This window comes from Chrysochloris asiatica, unplaced genomic scaffold, assembly GCF_000296735.1.
Source record: "Chrysochloris asiatica unplaced genomic scaffold, ChrAsi1.0 scaffold00219, whole genome shotgun sequence".
Classification (NCBI taxonomy): domain Eukaryota; kingdom Metazoa; phylum Chordata; class Mammalia; order Afrosoricida; family Chrysochloridae; genus Chrysochloris; species Chrysochloris asiatica.
This window is the reverse complement of record NW_006408737.1, coordinates 2,936,481-2,958,353: the sequence shown is the minus strand read 5'-3', so window position 1 is coordinate 2,958,353 and position 21,873 is coordinate 2,936,481. Positions and strand designations below refer to the sequence as shown.

At 36.1% G+C, this 21,873-nt stretch overlaps 1 protein-coding gene across 2 annotated transcripts in view; it reads left to right on the top strand.

The window, feature by feature from the left end:
• Window positions 1-21,873, top strand: part of SBF2 (SET binding factor 2) — a 552,380-nt gene that overhangs the window by 262,982 nt on the left and 267,525 nt on the right. For both annotated transcript variants that reach the window (XM_006873002.1, XM_006873003.1), the window contains exons 7-12: window positions 5,876-6,008; window positions 7,616-7,724; window positions 11,448-11,561; window positions 17,112-17,189; window positions 20,059-20,172; window positions 20,964-21,092. In XM_006873002.1, the coding sequence (XP_006873064.1) occupies window positions 5,876-6,008; window positions 7,616-7,724; window positions 11,448-11,561; window positions 17,112-17,189; window positions 20,059-20,172; window positions 20,964-21,092 (677 nt within the window). The remainder of the gene's footprint in view (window positions 1-5,875; window positions 6,009-7,615; window positions 7,725-11,447; window positions 11,562-17,111; window positions 17,190-20,058; window positions 20,173-20,963; window positions 21,093-21,873) is intronic.

The following is a 21,873-nucleotide window of genomic DNA, read 5'->3' as shown; positions in this document are numbered from 1 at the left end:
AGAGAAAAAGAGGAGGACCCCCAACGAGATGGATTGGCCAAGTGGCAGCATCAGTGGACTCAAGCATGGCAACAGTAATGAGGTTGGCCCAGGATCATGCAGTGTTTCGTTCTGCTGTGCATGAGGTTACTTATTATGAGTTGGTACCGACTCCATGGCACCTAACAACAACAACAAATTAGGTAATTTGCAGTTTTAGATTTGGATGTTTTGTGACTAGTATATTTAGTAATTGATTTCTTATATTTAGAAGTTCCATGTTGCTAAACTCTACTTATATATGCAAAAGTATAAAAGTGTATACTTTTACATACTCAAGGAAATAAGCCTATGTTCTTAACCACTAAGCCGTATCCCTTTCAATGCCCAGCTCAGCCACATTCTGAATGATTCTTTTTTGTAGTATCTAACCTATTTGAAAATAATAGGCTGAATTTGTAACAAAGATTAAATAGTACCTCTCACTGGTAGTTTCAGAACTACATATAAAGCTTCAGTTAATTTGTGAAAGTAGACACCTTGCTTTTGCTCACTGTTGTATTCCTAATGTTAGGAACACAGTAGATACTCAGTAAATATAGGTTGAAAGAATGAGAAATCTCAATTTTCATCACTTATCTTAAGCCATGAACAGTATTACATTGTTTTCTTCATTGTTGATTGCTGACACACGAAAAACCATATTGAATTATACAAAACTTTCTGAAATATATTCTGTATTGAAAACATGGTGTTTGGTTCCTCAGTTTACCCACTTTGGAAACTGAGACAGTATTACCTATAGAAAGGGAGGGTTCTGGAGAAAAGTTTTTCTTTTCAAAACAGGAAAAAAATATGTTAATGTTTGATGTAAATTTTAGAACTTTAACCCCTCAAGAAAAGTTAAGACCAGGAAGTAATTTTTCTATTTTTTTTTTTTTTACTATTTGAATAATCAACAGGATGTATATGTGCTATTGTAATGAAATCAGAAGTAATTATCACTGAAATGTTTGTTTTCATATTGTCTTCTATTGTGCAGCATTGGATGAATATTGGGCTACAGAAGCCTAGAAAACAATTCAAGGTTATGTAGAAAACTGATTATGACTGGTAGTTCACAGAAATGGAATTTCTAAACTCTGTAGCTATGAACACAGCAACAAACTTTGTTACTTAGGAATAAACTAAATATTTTAATTTTTAAGATACTGTATTTAAAAATATAAAATTTATGTAACACCTCAGTTACTTAAATTGACAGGCACTTTGTTCTATATAATATTCTGGATGTGGAAATTAAAAAACGTACTATTTAAGTACTAGAATATTTTCTTTAACTAATTCCTAAATTTTTAGACTTTAAATCCTCTTTAAATAAGTATAATGTAATGTTTCCCCACTGATATGTTAAATTGATTATTTTTCCTGATTTAAATAAGAGGGTCCCTTGCAATTTTATGTCCTTTTCTTGACAATTTTTCTGATACTGACTACATGGACCATTTGTGAATGATATGTATCTTTTTTGTGGAGGAGCACAGCAGATTCAGATAGGAGCAGAGAAGAAGAAATTCCCAGTATCTTAAGGAAAAAAAGTTTGGACTCCTTCTCTTGGCATATAAATTCTCCCAATAATGCTTGTAGGTGCTTTAATGTGTCTTGCTCACTTTTCCTCTATTTCTTTGTGTGGTCTTCAGTCAGCTGTGAATGATTTGATTTTTTTTTTTTGGTCTACTTAACCAACTTCTACTTATCCTTCAAAATTCATCTCAGTTCCTTTAAGAAGCTCATTTAGACCCAGTGAAATCCCCAAATAAAAAACCAAACCCAGTCCCATTGAATCAGTTCTATCTCACAGTGAGACTGTTCATCATTACAGGAAAAGATAGCCTCATCTTTCTCCTCTAGAGTGACTAGTGGGTTTGAACTACCAACCTGCGGTTAGCAGCCCAATGTATAACCCACTTTACCACCACACAAGGGCCCTTAAAAGAGGGAAGCAGAGTCACATGACATTATGTGAGAAAGATGTGAGTGATCATCGCCAGCTCTGAAGATGGAAGGGAGTCATGAGCCAAGGGATGTTAGCTGCTGCAGAAGCTGGAAAACAGCAAGAAAATGGATTTTTCTCTAGAACATCCAGTAAAGAAGGCAGCTCTTTGACACCTTGATTTTAGCCTACTGAGACCCATTATAGACAACTGATCTATAGAACAATGCGATAATAAACTTATGTTTTTTAAGTTTAAACATTTATGATCGTTTGTTTCTTCAGCCATAGGAAACGAGTACAAACATATCTCAGAGATACTATGGCTCCCGACCATAGCAATAAAGCAAGTCATAGGAATTTTTTGGTTCCCCAGTGCAGTCTTGGTGTGGCGCTGTGGATTAATGCACCACACTGCAAAGCCGTTTGAACTGCAAGGTCAGCAGTTCAAGCTTACAAGCTGCTCCTTGGAAACCCTATACAGGATCGCTATGAGTCGGAACTGACTCCACGGCACTTAACAACAACAGTTCATATAAAAGTTCTGTTTATACCATACTGTAGTCTGTTAAGTGTGCAACAGCATTACAAAAAAGTGTGAAATATTCTTAGAATTATGAAAACATAGAAAATGAATTACATAGAGACACCAAGTGAACACATGTGTTGGGAAAATGGCACAGATAGACTTGCTTTATGCAGGGTTGCCACAAAGCTACAATTTATAAAACACGTAATAGCTATGAAGCACAATAGAGTAAAGCACACTAAAATGACATATATCCCTATATGTCCACAAATGATTTTTTTTTTAAATATAACCTTTAAAAAAAATTTTAAGTAGTTTTAAGATTCACAAGAAGTTATAAAATTGATGGAATACGAATTGAAGTGTTGTGATGGGTAAATAAATTCAATATTAATTGCACAAAAGGATTGGAATGTTGAGGTAAGACCACAGAGATATTTTGGTTTGGAGTTAAGAGTTAATTTTGTAGGTTAGGTGTTTTTAAACATTGTTGGTATCAGAAATCTAACTACAAAGAAAATTAATGTTAATAGCCACTGTTGTTGTTGTGAAGTGTCATTGAGTTGGTTTAGACTCATAGCGACCTTGCAGAGGACTTCTAAGGAGCAGCTGGTGAGCTTGAACCACTGACCTTGAAGTTCAAACCAACCTTGAAACCCAGCGTATTTAACCCGCAGTGCCACACTAGGACTCCTAATGACCACTACAACTATAATAATAAACTTAGTATCATGTTGTTGCTGTTAAGTGACATAGAGTCAGGTTTGACTCATAGTAACCCTGTATAAGGTTTCTGAGGCTTTAAATATTTTGCAGGAGCAGAAATCTTCATCTTTTCCCCATGGAGCAGCTGATGGGCTCTAAACACCAACCTTGTGGTTTGCAATCCAATGCTTATCCTATGGAGCCACTGTGCTCCTGTGAGGGGGCTTCAAATGTTCGTGGAAAAATTCCAATCTTGTCATTCCATTTTTATAAGAACTTTTTGAAGCCCTCTGGAATATATGAAGTTTTTATTGTGCTGAGCACTGCAGACATGATCTCATTTGTATATAAAATAATCCACTGTGCAGTGGATCTTAATATTATCCTCATCTTACCCCCTGAGGCACAGAAATTAATATACAGATATTAATATATGTTGTTGCCAAGTGTCATCAAGCCAGTTCTGACCCATAGAGACCCTGTATAAGGTTTCTGAGGAGTGATTGGTGAGTGGGAACTGCCAACCTTGTGGTTCAAACCGACTTTGCAGTTCAGCACATTAACCCACAGCACCATACCAGGACTCGACTATTAATATATAGTATATATTATATTCTGCAGAAACATTCACAAAATCACTGACCAGATGGATGGGGGCAGATAATTGAAGGGTTTTAGGCATAAAAGTGATCTAATCAGATTTATGTGGTATGTCCATAATTCTGGAAACTGGAGAATAGATATAAAGAGAATAAGGAGTGGATTTAGGGAAACTCATTATAAAACTATTACATAGCTCAACTGAGAGAATATTAAAACACTAAATATAGCACATGGAATAGGTTTGGTATAATAAAAAATGAAAATGGACTGAAGAAATTTGTACTTTTCACTTGAAAGAGAAAGCAACAGTAAAGGGATATGTGAAGGGGCTTCAAAAAGTGCATGGATACAAAAAGTAAATGGATTTAAAAGATGATAGAATTTTTCCACCAAGTTTTTGGAACCCCTTTCTGTAGGAAGTATTTTATCTGAGAAAGCTAATGGAGTCTCTTGGTTTAATGAGTCTGTGTGAGTAAAATGAATTGTTCTAAAGAAAAATTATTAGAGTAAAAAATAAAAGCAGAAAATATGGAAGTGTGTATATCCACGCCTCACTTACTGACAGGATTAGGTTCCAAAGACCAGGTCACTAATAAAAAATTAGCAGTATGAGAAAATGGAAGGTTGTTTTTTTGTTTGTTTGTTTTTTCCAGACCATCTAGTTATCTAATTTTTAAAATGTAGGAAATGTAATAGAAATAGTAACAGCTATGACTTACTGATATGTTCATCACTAGGATGAGTCAGGTATAAATCATTCCTCTATCAGAAAGGAAGCTTGAGGAGACCATGCTGGATAAAGCCGGGCAATGTGACTGAGGGATTGGCAGCTTCACCACTTCACCTTCCTCCTGTATTCTGTCACCAGTTCCCTCATGGAGCCACCTCCAACCCCTACAAGCACTGCATTCATGATCCGGGGGCTTCCCACCAGTTTGACTTATTGGTGAATGTCATTAAACTCACACACATTTCTTCCAAACACCTCTGATGCTTCTTTCTTCCCTCCCTCCCTTTCCCGCAGCTATTTTGAGCTGCAGGGGCCTCAGGAGATGGGAATGTAAAAAGGGCCCTGTGGCATGGCTGCAGCCTTTAACACTGCACAGCCAGGAAAAATCCAAGGGTATGGAGCAGAGCTGGCCATCCTCCCAGATGCCACCAGTGACCCTCAACAGCCAGTGCCCACTGCCTTCTTAATGTACCAAGGAGCAAGAGAGTAGATTTTTCACTGTTACCGTAAATGCAAAATGCCAGATAACAACTTAGTAAGTGAGCAGTAGGTGTACTTATTTAACTTTGATTTGATAAGTATGCATGTTGAATTTTCTAGAATTACCACTAAAAAAATACAGAGTTTATAAATTCCACATTAGCAGAAGGAATAAAGAAGTGGGATAAATAGAAACTATAAGGAAAGAAAAAGAGAGAACAAATGAAAAGCATAAAATAATATACTTAAAATAAGTATAAGCGGATTAGATAGTCTAGTTAAAAGACAGTCTGACTGGCTTTTGAAACATCAGCTGTATGCTGTATACAGAAGTAAAAATGGTTGAAGTGAAAATGTTGGAACATAATATGGGGCAAATTTTAACAACAAAGCTGATAGCTTATATTAACATTAGATATATAAGAGGTATAAAAATTATTAGAAAAATGCCAGCATTTGAAACAAGTTTAAGAACAAATCTTAGGATGAAGTTGGTAACAGTATATTTTTAAACAACAAATAAGTTGAATGACTGAAAGTTTGGGAAAACATATTCATAAGTTATATAGAGTTTGGATCCCTGGTGTGGTGCTTTAGGATAAACTAAAGTGAAAGGTCAATGATCCAAACCCTCCAGCCATTCCATAGAAACCCTATACAGGGTCACTAAGAGTCAGAATTGACTTGACAGCACTTAACAGCAACAACATACAGAATTTGTAGTTTAAATATTTTCTTTCAGAAATTCCAAGAATAGTGACATTTTCTTTCCTTATCATTCCAAGTGTCTGTTTTATTTACTGACAACACATGAAATTAAATGTTATTTTATAAGCATTTGCTCTTGTGTTTCCAGGAATTCAAAATGTGCTCAGCCTTTTTTGTGCTGTCCTCACAGAAAATAAAATTCTCTTCCATTCTGCAAGTTTCCAGAGACTTAGTGATGCTTGTAGAGCTCTGGAATCATTAATGTTTCCTCTTAAATACAGGTGAGGTTTTTTACTTTTTCTCTTATTTGTTTTCAAATTTTGCTTTACTTATTTATTTATTAACAATGGTTTGAGTCACAAAGGTACATTTTACAAAATTATATTGTAAACCAGATTTATGATTCTGATAGAAGTCTAGTCTAAAATTAGACTGTTTCAAGTTGGTCATTACTGAGTTTTGACTAATTTGATGAAAAAACATTTAAATTGAGTAGTTTTGTTAGCATTTCCTTCTTCTGTTTGAATACAGTTTAACTGTACTATTGTTAAGGAGCTCTGGTGCATAGTGATTAGGAATTGGGCTGTGAGCCGCAAGGTCAGCAGTTCAAAATAACCAGCTGTTCCCGTGGGAGAAAGATGAGGCGTTCTGCTCCCATAAAGATTTACAGCCTCGGAAACCCTGTGCAGGGTCACTATGAGTCAGAACCGACTCCACGGTACTTAACAACAACAAAATGTTATTAAGTGCCATTGAGTCAGTTCTGATTCTTAGTGACACTATAGGATTTCCAAAGAGCAGCTGGTGGGTTTGAACCACGGACCTTGTGGTTCTCAGTCTGTGCTGATCCAACAGCCTTCTGGATAGATAACTAATAAAGTATTTACAGTCCTGGTTTGGTGCTTTAGGATAAGCACTGGACTGCTAACAGCAAGATTGGCACAAGCTGCTCCTTAGAAACCCTATACAGGGTCACTATGAGGCAGAAACAACTCAGCAACACTTAACAACAAGACAGTAAAGTACTTATGTATAATAATGATAAGGCATTTAGAATTTGCTTCAAAGTAATACAGTAAGGTAGAGAACAAAGTGGGTAGAGTAGAGAACAAAAGCCATGCATTGTTGGTTACCAGAGTTGAATTGGATCCATTGGGCTCCGTCATACTTTATTTTTTTCCATTTATTTTTGAAGGGTTCTATTAAAAATTGTCCATGATAAAAGGTGAAAGCAAAGCAGTGATGTTTGACAGTGCTGTATTAGAATATTAGGTTCCAGAATACTAATTATTCAATTTGATAAACAAAGTAGAAAAAGAGTACTTTAGACTGTGTCAGAATTTTACAAACAATTTTTTAGCTATGTGCTATTTTTAGCTTTTTAAGTAAAATAGAGCATTCTCAACCTTTTTTTTTTTTTTTTTTGCTTTTATCTTGCTATTGTTATTTTTCTTACCTGCAAAACTCTGGTGTAGAAATGGAACTAAATGATTATTTTATGTCGACAAATCACTGCCCAGTATTGGAAGGAGAAGACTCATCAAACAGTCAGTGTTATCAGCTGATGTTGGATTTCTGTGTAACAAAAAATGTTTTGAAACAATATTAAAATAACTAAAGAGACTTGGCTTGCCGTGGGGGAATAAGAATGGGAAGCTGGCCTAAGTTCCACTTACTTTACATCTTGCTTACATCTGTTCATACCTTTCACATGAAAATTTAAAAAATACATTTGCTTTAAAAACTATAATGTAACAACCATGTCAATATTATTGATAATGTCTAAATGTTGTCCAGCTTTAAAACTCATGCAGCATAAAAAAAGAAAGGAAAATGTTTATGTTATGAAAAAACAAATATATTGATAACATATTTTTATTATTTTCAGTTATCCTTACATTCCCATTCTGCCAGCTCAGCTACTGGAAGTTCTGAGTTCCCCAACACCATTCATTATTGGAGTACATTCTATCTTTAAAACGGATGTCCATGAACTTGTAAGTATTCACTTTTAAAATGGCCAGTTATTGAGGACAGAGTTCTACTATATGTCTTTGAGTCGTGTAACATTTTGATTAATTACTTTATTCAAATCTGTTGCATCCCCTGTAGAAAAGGTTGGCTAGAAGAAAGCATCACTGGTAGATATGCATGTATGAATTTTGCTTTATAGCAAGTCTGGGAGATTTAAAAAATGATTTATTTATAATGAAATTCCCCCCTTTTGATAAATCAAGTCTCTCATTCTGTATTTATTTTCCTATAAATGAGAAAAAGGAGCTCTGGTGACATAGTGGGCTGCAAGTTGGGCAGCTAACTGTGAAAGGTCAGCAGTTTGATCCCACCAGCCCCTCTGAGGCTTTCTGCTCCCAGAGAGAGTTACAGCCTCAGAAACCTTGTTGTTAAGTGTCATCAAGTCCTTTCCAACTCATAGCGACTCTGTACAGAGTTTCCAAGGAGCACCTAGTTTGAACCAGGTTAGCATTCCAATGCTTATCCCATAGCACCACACTAGGAATCCCTCAGAATCCTCCTGTAAGGCCACTTTGAGTTGGAATCAACACCGGCAGTGGGTTTTGTATATGATCAAAGCAGAAAAATAATCCATTGATTAATATACTATTTATACTATTGTTAGTACTTAATTTATTTATATTTTGAAATGAGGCCTGTAACTAACAAAGCAAAAAGCATTTGCAAAACCTGAGGGGTTTAATAGAACACAAGCTCAATATAAACCCCCACCAGAGTATTTTATTTTAAATGCCCCATGAATAGAAATACCAAAGAGGGAAACTAATATTCTAGACTCAAGCCATTTGTGGAATTACATTGTAGTTCCACAAAAGTGTATTGTACTTTAAGAGGGACTGTAACGGAGTCCTGGTGTGGCTCTGTGGGTTAATGCACCAGACTGCAAAGCCGTTTGAACTGCAAGTCAGCAGTTCAAACTCACCATCTGCTCCTCGGAAACCGTAAACAGGGTCACTATGGGTCGGAAGCAATTTGACGGCACTTCACAACACAGCAACAACATAATAACATAAAGCACTTCAGAGAAGGACATCCAGGATTGTCAAGAGTTAAGAAATTATGTCCTAGGGAAATTTTCTCCATTAATTTTATGATACAGTTTGATAGCTGAAAAGGAGCCTGGTGGTGCAGTGGTTAAAGTGCTCATCTGCCAACTGAAGGGTCTGCAATTGGAACCAAACAGCTGCTATGTAGGAAAAAAATGTGACAGTCTGCTTCCATAAAGATTTATATAGTCTTGAAAACAATGGGGGCAGTTCTCTGACCTGTAGGCTTGCTATTAGTTGTCTCAACAATGGTAGGTTTTGGTGTGATAGTTGAAGACATGTATTTTAGTGGGCTGTTGTAGGGAAGAATGTAGCTCTAAATGACTGAAATAAAATCATGAATATTTAGAGAGAAAGAGATTTCAGTTCGATATAAGATTCTTCTGCTGTTAGAGCTTCCCACAATGAATAAAGAAGACCACAGAAGAATTGATGCATTTGAATTATGATGCTGGTGAAGAATATTGAAATGCCATGGACTGCCAGAAGAACAAGCAAATCGGTCTCGGAAGAAGTACAACCAGAAGCTCCTTAGAAGCGAGGATGGTGAAACTTTGTCTCTCATACTTGGGACATATTGTCAGGAGACCCTGAAGAAGAACATGAAGCTTGGTAAAGTGGAGGGTCAGTGAAAAAGAGGAAGTCCCTCAACAGAGCTCCCCAATGAAGAAATGGGTTTCCTTATGTGAGAAGGGTACTGTGAATAGAATAAATTATATGACACTCTCAGAAATATTTAAGAATATATCTTTATTGAGAGATTGGACTACATGTACATGACACCTGTGACCCACAAGGCCCTTAAGATCTTGTAATTCTACTTCTGTTTCAGTTTAAAATGCTAGCAAAGAGGTAAGTTCTGTGATACTTATCCAGTGATTATGGTAGTGAGAGGTAATCAAGTGTTCTTGTTGTTGTTAAGTGCTGTTGAGTCAGTTCCGACCCATAGCAACCCTGTATAGGGTTTCTGAGGAGCATCTGATGACCTTGAACCACTCACTTTGCAATTGAAACCTACTTTCTAATCTTGCACATTAACCCACAGTGCCACACCAGGACTCCAATCAAGTGATAGGTGCCCTTTAAACTAACAAAAAGATGGATTCAACTTTGTAATTGATAAGCAGGATCATAATTCATTTATTAATCATTCTTCCTAGTTTTATATGTTGACCTCAAGTTCCTGCTTAACTTTAGTATCACCATATAAAACATACAAGGGGGTTCAAAGAGTTCCTGGAGAAATGAAATTAAAGAATCATGGAAATTGCCCAGAAATGTTTTGAAGCTCCCTTGTGTATCAATAAACATATTCAGTAAAACCTAATTAGTACTGATTAAAAGTATACCCATATGGTTTGTAGGTAACTTTATTACTACTAAATACAAACCATTGCTGAAGTTAGGTAGGACAAACCAAGTGTTACCAAAGTAAATGTCTTGATTTTTTAATGAATAAATTACAATGAATCATAATGATTATTCATGCAATAGCTTTAATAATTTTGGTAGTTTCTCTATTACATTTATGTGTAATTTATTTTTAAATTTATAAAATGCTAAAAATCAGTCTCTTTATTAAGCATCTATACAGTACCCTTTGTCTGTGTACTAATTGCTAGCAACAGTTGTGCTTGAGATTGGCACAGGACTGGTAGTATTTTGTTGTGTTGTACATAGGGTTGCTATGAGTCAGTACCAACTCGATGGCATATAACAACAATTGCCTTTCTATGATTTCTATGTAGTAATTACTATGCTATTTAGGTATGGCTAAAGGAGCTCTGGTAGCGTAGTTGTTAGAAATCGGGCTGTGAAACTTAAGATCAGCAGTTTGAAACTATCAGCTGTTCCACAGGAGAAAGATGAGGTTTTCTGCTCCCGTAAAGATTTACAGCCTTGGAAACCCTGTATTACAGGGTCGCTATGAGTTAGAACTGACTCGACAGCACTTAACAACAACACTATATAAGAAGCTCTGGTAGTATAGTGGTTACAAATTAGGCTGTTAACCTCAAGATCACAGTTAGAAACTACCAGCTGTTCTGTGGGAGAAAGATGAGGCGTTCCGCTCCTGTAAAGAATTACAGCCTCGAAAACCCTGGACAGGGTCTCTGTGAGTTGAAACTGATTCCACAGCACACCACCACAACAACAATACTATATAATACAGCATCTAAATTGTAAGGGCTCAAACAAAATGGAATTTAATACTTGTACAGCAGTTCATAAGCAATTTTATTCTATAAAGTTTTTCACAATCCAGACTCCTTTTAGGACTGTCATCATCTGAATGCTCAAGGTTTGGTTTTTAACCTGATTACTTTAGTCTATGGCAAGCGGGAAGAAAACATAACTCTTTCCTTACTTATATATCTTTTGTCCTGAATGCTTGAAAGTGTTCTTATCATTTGTTACATTCCATTGCCAGAAATTTAGTCATGTGGTCACACATACTTCAAAAAAGATGGGAAATATAGGTACTCCAGAAGCTATGAACCCAGCAATAGTTCCATTATTATTGAGTCTCCTCTATACATGCTTCTCATTTTGAATTGGTGGAGGTCAGATTAGTTTCTGTAACAACAAATTCTAAATTAGTTATAATTAATTACAAATTAATGTTTTAATCTCTTTCAGTTAGATGTAATCATAGCCGACTTGGATGGAGGCACTATTAAAATTCCTGAATGTATTCACCTGTCTTCTCTTCCGGAACCACTCCTACATCAGACTCAAGCAGCTCTTTCTTTGGTATGACATGTTATTTTTAATAAAACATTTTGTTCTTATTTTAAATCTAAATGTAAGATCGTTGAAATGAAGCATCGTTGTCAGTGTAATCACTTAAAATGAGAGGTTTGTGTCCTTTAAACATGACTAGGTAAATTTAATACTCAGGAGAGTCCGTTCTGCTTCATAGTGACCCTGTGTACAACAGAAGGAAACATTGCCCGGGCCTGCACCATCCTCACAGTTGTTGCTTTGGTTGAACCTGTTTATGCAGCCACTGTGTCAGTGTACCTCATCAAGGGTCTTCCTCTTTTTCTCTGTACCTCTACTTTACCAAGCATGATGTGCTTTTCCAAGGTTTGGTCCCCTTTGGTGACATGTCCAGAGTACATGAAATGAAGTCTCACCATCCTCACATCTAAGGAGCATTCAGTGTGCTTCTTCCAAAACAGTTTATGACCACAACTCACATGCATCAATTCATTGTTAGTCTACCTTATTCATTTTTCAACTTTCATACGCAATCGAAAATACTGTGACTTGGGTCAGGCACATCTTTACTTTTTAACACTTTAAAAAGGTCTTTTGCAGCATATTTGCCCAAAGCAGTATGTCCTTAGATTTGTCTTTACTGCTTCCATTGGCATTTATTGGGGTTCCAAGTAGAATGAAATCCTTGACAACATCTGTCTTTTCTTCCTTTGTCATGATACCCCTTATTGGTCTAGTTGTGAGGACTTTTGCTTTCCTTATGTTGAGGTGTAATCCATACTGGAGTCTGGAGTTTTTGATCTTCATCAGTAGTTCTTGAAGTCCTCTTCACTTTCAGGAAGGAAAGTTATGTTATCTGCATATCACAAGTTGTTAATGAATCTTCCTACGGCCCTGATGCCCCATTCTTCTTCATAGAGTCCCACTTAGTATTTAGGATAGATTCTTTATTTATTAGGTAGTTATATAAAGAATGTACTTTGAATCTTGGCTTTTTTATTCTATATTCATTCTTTCATGTAGCATATTAGCCCAAGTGGTGCTGTGGATTAAGCATTGGAATGCTAATTGCATGATCACCAGTTCAAACCTACCGCCACTCTGTGGGAGGAAGCTGAGGTTGTCTGCTACTGTAAAGATTTACAGTCTAGGAAACTCTATGTAGGGTCTCTGTGAGTCAGAATCAACTCGAGGACAGTGGGTTATTTTATATTTTGGAAATTCTGTGAAAACAAGACAAGGGTCTGCCTCAAAATCCCTGATTCCCCTTGCATTTCCTATTAGTAGTCAACTCCTGTTCACTTTCCTACCTAATACTTTATTAGAGTAGAGCATCTTGTGCCTCTTTGGTAGAAGTACTACTTACAAAATAGTGTGATATTGTTTTGCCAATGTTTTAAAATTAGTATAGGAGGTATTACTTATTGACAGATTAAATGCTTAGCATTTCATGCAATAATGCTTTTAAAATAGTTTCTGACCTGGATTTTTCTCATAGGAACACATTGATTGATTTGACTGATTGAATATTTTATTATGGTTTGGGTGAAAATTGAAACACATTTCATTTTGTTTTGTAGCTATATTATCTTAGTTTTGAAAACACAGCATTTTATTTTACTGATAACTTTTCTTTAGTTAATGTGTTTTAGGTGAAATTTACAGAACAAATTTGTTTTCCATTTTACAATTCGTATACATTTTATTTTGTAACATTGATTACAGTTCCCACAATGTAAAAATACTCTCCCCTCCTCCCTGTATTTCTCATTTTCATTTGTTCTTCTTTCCTGTTCATTCTTGCCTTTTGAGCTTTCTCCTAGGCCTTTTTGAGTTAGCATGTTTGTTTGTTTTTTTGCGTTAGCGTATTTTATTCTAATAAGTGCATACCTCCCTGGTACTACTGCTCGCCGTATAGGCCTGTCTGTCATTGGGCTGAAGGTTGAGCCATGGAGTAACTTCAGTTCCAGGCCTGAATGTCTTGTGGATTCCACTAGTAAGCTTGGTCTTTTTTATGACTTTGAATGTTTTTGCACATTTTTATCCCATTCTGTTCAGGTCCTCCTATTGTGCTTCCTTTCGGAGTAGTCAGCAATAATAGTCTGGTACCTTCTAGTTCTTCTCGTTTCAGGGTCATAAAGGATGCGGTTCATGTGGTCTTTGAGCCCTTTGGACTGATTCTTTCAGTGAATATTTGATTTTGTTCACCTCTAGACAGGGAGAGACCAATAGTTGCACCTTAGATGGCCACTCACAAGTTTTTAGAACCTCAGTTGCTATTCACTAAAGTAGGATGTAGAATCTTGTCTTTGGTGGACTATTTTATGTCATTTGCCTGAAGTGTCCCCTGAGACTATGACCAGACGTTTACTGTCAGCTGTTTAGGTGCCCATGTATCTACCATCAGAAAAGTGAATCTTTGAAATTGTGCATTCCTTATCAAGCCATTACTAGAACTAAGGCCTTCTTGCTATTATTTAACAATATTCTAGTTTGGCCTACTTAAGATGTATTCTTCCTTAAACAGAAACTCAGAGGTCTGAGTTTGCACTGAGGGATTTAATTCTCAGGAAACTTTCAAACCTGCATTGTTCCTTATATTGATTTAGTGGTATTTATGGGCAGGAACATTTGCATTAAGAGAAAACTGACTTTCTTTATGTAATTTGTATTCTAGTATAAATGTCTAGGTCATTCCAACTCTAGCGATCCTATAGGACAGTATAGAATTGTTCCATGGCATTTTTGAAATTGTAAACCTTTACAGGAGCAGACAGCCTCATCTTTATCCTACAGAGCAGCTATTGGGTTTGAACCACTAACTTTGAGGTTAGCAGCCCAACACTTAACTAACTACTCCAGTTCTCTATTTACTGGTCTTTATGTTGTGGTGCTGTGGGCTAATGTGTCAGACTGCAAAGTCGTTTGAACTGCAAGGTTGGTGCTTCAAGCTTACCAGCTGCTCCTTGGAACCTTATACAGGGTCGATATGGGTCGGAATCAACTTGACAGCACTTACCAACAACAACATCATAGATTGAGCACAGTCAATAGTTCATATCTACCAGTTACTCTGCAGGAGAAAGATGAAGCTTTCTGCTCCTGTCAAGATTTGCAGCCTTGGAAACCCTATACGGGGTCACTGTGAGTCGAAATACACTTGATAGCACACAGCCACAATTACCACCACCATTATAGGATGAATCTTCACCCATAAGATGACTAGGTCACTATTTACCAAAGTGAAACATGGGTAATATGAGGGCAAACTTTTTAATTTAAATTATTATGTATTTAGTATAATGTATATTAAAATAGCATAGGAAATCTGTGACCTCACAGAAATCATCTAAGAAAATATTAGGTCCAAAAAGGATTAATTGATTTAAAGGCAATTTGAAGAAAAACAGTAAGAAAGCCCTGGTGTGACTCGCTTTAGAATAAACACTAGACTGCTAACTGCAAGGTCGGCATTTCAAACCCACCAGCTGCTCCACATGGGAGAAAGATGAGCTTTTCTCCTCCAAAGATTCACAGCCGCTGAAGCCCTATGAAGAGTTACTATGAGTGAGAATTGGCTCGATGGCACTGGATAAAAACATGAGCCAAATAATTGTACAGGTAGTATATGGATATAGTAAAAGCTGAGAAGGTAACATGAGTTGAAGAAAAATTGAGTTTAAGGAGGAAATGTGCAACTTTCCAAAAGCATTTAATTATTTATTTCCACATTCAACTCTGTATTTGCTTTAACTTGAATATAAAACTAAATGTTTATTAAAAACTTTTTTTAAAGTTTATGATTAATACTGATACTAATAATTATTCAGGGATTATATATAAAATGTAACAGATTAAGATTTTAGTTATAAATTAAGTGGCTCCTTGTAGTTGTCTTGCTGCACAGTCATATACCTTAATCTGTAACACCAGTGATACAAAACTTGATCAATAGAAATGTGTTTCTGGTAGAACTGAGTATACATATTATACTGGTCAAACATGATAGTGTATTTCATATTTACGGTGTAGTAGTACAAATAAGAAATGAAGAATATATTGTTAAACAAGGACCAAAAAAAGATCATACATGATGGAATGCATGGGAGATTTGACATACAAGTGAAGTAAATAGTTGCAATAAAATAATAACACAGTAATTGGAACTGTGTATTGATCCTGGATTATTTTATTTTTCTAAGATAATAAAGGAGCTCTGGTAGCGTAGTGGTTACGAATCGGGCTGCAAGCCACAAGCTCAGCAGTTCGAAACTACCAGCTGTTCCGCGGGAGAAAGATGAGGCATTCTGCTCCCGTAAAGATTTATAACCTCGGAAACCCTGCACAGGGTCGCTATGAGTCGGAACCAACTCTACGGCACACATCAACAACAAGATAATATTATATTAAGGAACTCTGGTAGCATAGTGGTTATGACTCAGGCTGCTAATCTCACGGTCAGCAGTTTGAAACTACCAGCTGTTCCGTGAAAGATGAGGCTTTCTGCTCCTATAAAGATTTACAGCCTCGGAAACCCTGTACAGGGTCGCTGAGTCGGAAACAACTCCACGGCAAACAACAAACATAGATAATACTGTAGTAGTGATTGGGTGATTCGATTATAGTTATTGCTGATATTTTAATGTTTTCAGTCCTTAGTCTATTTCATAATGATTCTATAAAGAAATATTAGTTACATACTGATACAATTTTACCTTTTTCTCTTATGTTAAGCCTGCATAGACCATTCTTCCCCACTTGTTCCCAACATTCTTCCTTACTTGCTTCCATCAAAGCCTAACTCAAATGTTGCCTTCTTTTTTCTTGCTTTCTCTAGTTTGAATTATTTATACTCTTATTTCATATATTTTATATATTCATAACACCTAACACATTGTTTAGTACCTTTTTCTCCTGTGGCCTGTGAGCTTCATAAACTTACTCACTTTCATCCTAGTATTTCAACTAATTATAATGACAACTTTTAATTATGCTAAGAAACATAAAACAGATGCTCACATAAAATTTTCAACTATGTATACAAATAGCTCTGCCCCAGGCCATTCCTTTTCCAGAAGTAGTTTCTTAGGTATTCTTCCTGAATTTTACATTTATATATTGGAGGCATGCTGTGGCGCTGCAGGATAATCTGCTGGACTGCAGGTCAGTTTGAGTCACAAGGTTGATTGATTCAAACCCACCAGCCACTCCTCAGAAACCCTATACAGGGTCACTATGAGTTGGATGACTCGATGGCACTTAACAACAATGTATATGTATATGAGTGTGCAGACATATATAGATGTAGGGTTGTTGGTTTTTTTCCCCCACAAATAAATGAGAACATTCTATGTGTATTTTTTCAAAACATGTTTTTTTTTCACTGAGTATTTGGCTTGGGTATCATGCCTCACCCTACTACATACAGTCCTACCTCAGCTAACTGCATTCCATTTTGTAGATAGGATATATCACAGTTCACATTCTGACAGACTTTTTTATCTTAATAGCCAGTATGAATTAAATAATAAATTGTATTGATACTAATATATTTTACATAATAAAATTTCTTTGCTTTAGATTTTACACCCAGATCTGGAAGTAGCAGATCATGCTTTTCCCCCTCCACGAACAGCCTTATCCCACTCAAAAATGCTGGTAAGAAGTTTAATGTTTAAGTACCATGCTTTGTAAGAGAACTGTATTTTTATTTGTAAGGTTGTTAAAGAAGTTGGGTGAAGTGAGAGTTAGATGGACTGCCTAATAACATAAAAATGTACCAGATTTGGAATGAAGAGAATTGTCACTGACATTATGTCTTGCTCAAGGAGCAGCTACAAGGCTATGCATGGGCCAAGAGGGGAAATACACTGTTGTCTTCAGGAGGTTTGAGTAAGTATAGGAAAAAAAAAAAAATCAGACCCTAATTTATAATTGCTGTCTGTGATAGGATAATATCCGTAAGTTTATAAGGCAAACCAGTTAATACCACTACTATTCAGATTTATGCACGAACGACTAAAGCCAGTGATGATGAAATTGAATAATTCTACCAACTTATTCAGTGTAAAATTGATCAAACATGCAATCAAGATGTAGTGATTGGAGTGCAGAGGTTGGAAACAAAGAAGAAATATTAGTAGTTCAAAAATATGGGCTTGGTGATAGACACAGTGCTAAAAATAGCATGATAGAATTTTGCAAAACCAATGACTTCTTCATTGATGATACCTTTTTTTAAAAAAAAGTTTTTATTGTGAATTGAATTGAGAGCATACCATCTGTTTTATATTCAATAAATCACTACATGGTTGCAATCCCTTCCATGTACCAACAGTTAACAATGATTACCTCTATTCATTTTAACTACTGCATTCCTCCCTGTGTCTCCCACTACCTTCATCTTTCCTATGTCCCTCTTGTTGTGCAAATACCTTTTTTAAACAATATAAAAGATGACTACACACATGAACCTCATCAGATGGAATACACAAAAATCAAATTTGACTACATCTGTGGAAAGAGACGGTGGAAACGCTCCATATCATCAGCCAAAACAAGACTGTGGAACAGACCATCTGTTGCTCTTATGCAAGTTCAGGTTGAAGTTGAAGAAAATTAAAACAAGTCCATGAGGGTCGAATTATGACCTGGAATATATCCCATTTGAATTTAGATACCATCTCAAGAGCATATTTGATGCATTAGACACTAAAGACGGAAGACCAGAATAACTGCGATGACATCAAGAACATCACAGAAGAAGAAAGCAAAAGATCATTAAGATGACAAGAAAGATGAAAACATCAAAATGGATATCAGAAGAGACTCTGAAACTTGCTCTTCAGCATAGGGATGCTAAAGCAAAAAGAAAAAATGAGGAAGACAAAAAGCTGATCAGATGAGAAGTTGGATTATATGAAAAAGAACATGACATCAGGATTGGAGGAAGACTGATTAACAACCTGCAATATACAGATGATAGAACTTTGCTTGCTGAAAGCAAAGAGGACTTAAAATACTTACTGAAGAAACCAAAGACCACAGCCTTCAGTGTGGGTTGCACCTCAATGTAAAGAAAACAAAAATCCTCCCCACTAGACCAGTAAATAACATCATGATAAATGGAGAAAAGATTGAAATTGTCAGACTTTATTTTGCTTGGATCCACCATCAACCATCATGGAAGCAGCAGTCAAGAAATGAAACAATGTATTGCATTAGACAAATCTGTTGCACAAGACCTCTTTAAAGTGTTCAAGAGCAAAGACATCATTTTTAAGTCAAAGGTGCACCTCATACAAGCCATGGTATTTTCAATAACCTCATATGCATATGAAAGTTGAATAGTGAATAAAAAAAGATCATGGAATAATTAACTGATGAATTTGAGTTTTGGTACTGGAGGAGAATATTAAAAGTACCATGGACTGCCGGAAGAACAAATAAATCTGTGTTGGAAGAAGTACAGCCAGAATGCTCCTTAGAAACCAAGATGGCCAGAGTTCATTTCATACTTCAGACAGGTTATTAGGAGGGACCAGTCCCTGGAGAAGGACACCATGCTTGTTAAAGTGGAGCGTGAGTGAAAAAGAGGGAGATCCCTAGTGAGATGGATTGGCACAGTGGCAGCAGCAATGGGCTCAAGCATAGCAGTGATTGTGAGGTTGTCACAGGACTGGGCAGTGTTTCGTTCTCTAGTACATGATGTGCCTATCAGTTGGAACTGACTCGATGACATCTAGCAACAACAAATGATAGCCTGGAAAGTTTATCCAAGAATAACCTTGCAAAGGCCAAGGGAAAATGAAAGGGGAATTTTGAGAAAATGGAAACAAAGATGGTTGGAAGCAGGATAGAATCAAATTTGAGGAGTAAGTAAATAATAATAATTCTGATTAGAAGTCATAAAAGAGTGAATACCTTTTTTGTTTTGTTTTGTTTTGCCCAGTGCATCTCTGAGAAGTAAACATGTGACCATAAGGACACAGTGCTTAAGCATCTTGATCTTCATTTCCTCATCAATTAAATAAGGTGTAGACTAAAAGAACCTGTAAATTTCTTTACAGTACTAAAACTGTGGCTCTATTGAAGCCTGAATTATCAAAATAGATACTTTTTATAGCTGATCAGTATAAGAATAGAATTTTGTAAGTTATATAAACTTTAGAAGAACTCCATAGCTTTTAAGTCCAATCCTTTGGACTTGGGAATAGAAGCCCTGTTTAACATAGTAAAGGGAGAGATTTCTATGTCTAATGTTTTCTCTGAGAGGAAAATTGAAAGTACTGGTGGCAAATTTTGTTTGCTTCAATATGAAGAACTGTTTAACAGCCTAAACTGTCCAACAATAGGACTGAGTAGATGCCCACCACTCAGGTTTGCTACAAATGAGACTAATGTTTAGAAAGCACACACAGACTTATTAGAAAATCGTTCAGGTTCTTCCCAACTGTATGATTTTATGGTTTTTATTTTGTGTTTTAAGAAATCAAATTACCTAACATAGTCTTTTTGCCATTTTCAGGATAAAGAAGTACGAGCAGTTTTCCTTAGATTATTTGCACAACTTTTTCAAGGATATAGATCATGTCTACAACTAATAAGAATTCATGCAGAACCAGTCATACATTTTCATAAGGTAAGATTTGCTACTGTATTTTATCTGCCCAAAAAGTAGTCTCTAATTTGATAAGACTACATGGTTGTCTTTTTCTAGTCATGCATTTTTATTATCAAATGTTGTTATACATACCAAGTTCTTCTGTTTTGTGAGTTTAGATGATAATTCTTAATAATACTATGGAATTGACAATATTTTTCTTTAGAGTTTATTAGTTTTGAATTGATTTTTCTTTTCAAATTAAATGTTAATTTCTGAGTTTTCCCCCCTGCTTTATGGACAGATTATTTTTTATTCTTTCCAATATTCAGTTAGCCCGCTGTATTCAAAGGTTCAGCATCTGTAGATTCAACCAACCAGAGATTGAAAATAGTTAGGAAGAAAAATTTTAAAAGCAATAAAGTGGCTAAGACAATCCCTCAAAGGCTAAGAGGGAGTGTAAAGTGCTATTTATATAGCATTTACGGTATGTTAAGTATTATAAGTAATCTAGAGATGAATTTTTTAATGTAGGCATTATGCATAAGTTATGCAAATGCAGTATCATTTTTTATAAGACACTTGACCATCGAGGATTTTGGTATAGTCGGGGAGTGGAAGGGGAGCATATTAGATACAGGATGACTTTATAGACTTGTTGCACCCAGAACAAAAACTCCTTTCCAGAGAAATATATTTCAGAGCTGCATAATTATGCATGAAGGTATTTATATAGGCTTTGATCTTTGTATTGTGTTTTTGTTTTGGCCATTTTGTTAGTTTCTTAGTGATAAATTAATCTACTTATTTCCCATTTTGTATCTTTACAGACAGCTTTCTTGGGCCAGCGAGGTTTGGTTGAGAATGATTTCCTCACTAAAGTACTCAACGGAATGGCATTTGCAGGTTTTGTTTCAGAAAGAGGTCTTCCCTATAGATCCTGTGATCTGTTTGATGAGGTATCATTTTTATAAAATCAATGCATTATTTATAGACCGTAGAAGAATTGATGCTTTTGAGTTACGGAGTTAGAGAAAAATATTGAAAGTGCCAGAATATCTTATTCTTCCATTCTATTTTAGAGATGAGGAAATGGAAACACGGGAGTTGTAAGTCACACACATACTCACATAATTCTCCCATTAAATTACTTAATCAGGAGTGGAACAGAATTTATATAATACAAGAACTAGAAGGAGCATATTGTTGTGGTTAAGTGCTGTGGAGTCACTTTGACCAATAGCGACCCTATATAGGGTTTCCAGGAGCCGCTGGTGAGCTTGAACTGCTGATCTTGCAGTTCAAGCAGCTTTGCAGTCTGGCACATAACCCATAGCACCACACCAGGCCTCCAGAATATCTTATTCTTCCATTCTATTTTAGAGATGAGGAAATGGAAACACGGGAGTTGTAAGTCACTTGTCCCAGGTCACATTATCTACAGACTAGATCCAGAATCTGAGCAACCTGACTTGCTCATTAGAGTGCGCATTCACATCATGTTGTGTGAGTTAGCAAATGTTTGGAAACTTTCTGAGATTTCGCTCAATGAGGCCTGGTGAATGAATGATTGGGTTTCTCTGAATTTTTTCCCCAAGAAAAAAATAGGACCACAAATCATCAGGGAGAGACCCACAGACCATCCAAGGACTTAGTTGACTCTATTGGTGTTGTTGTTAAGTGCCATTGAGTTTGTTCGGACTCATAATGACCATACTTAGGGTTTTCGAGCAATAGCTG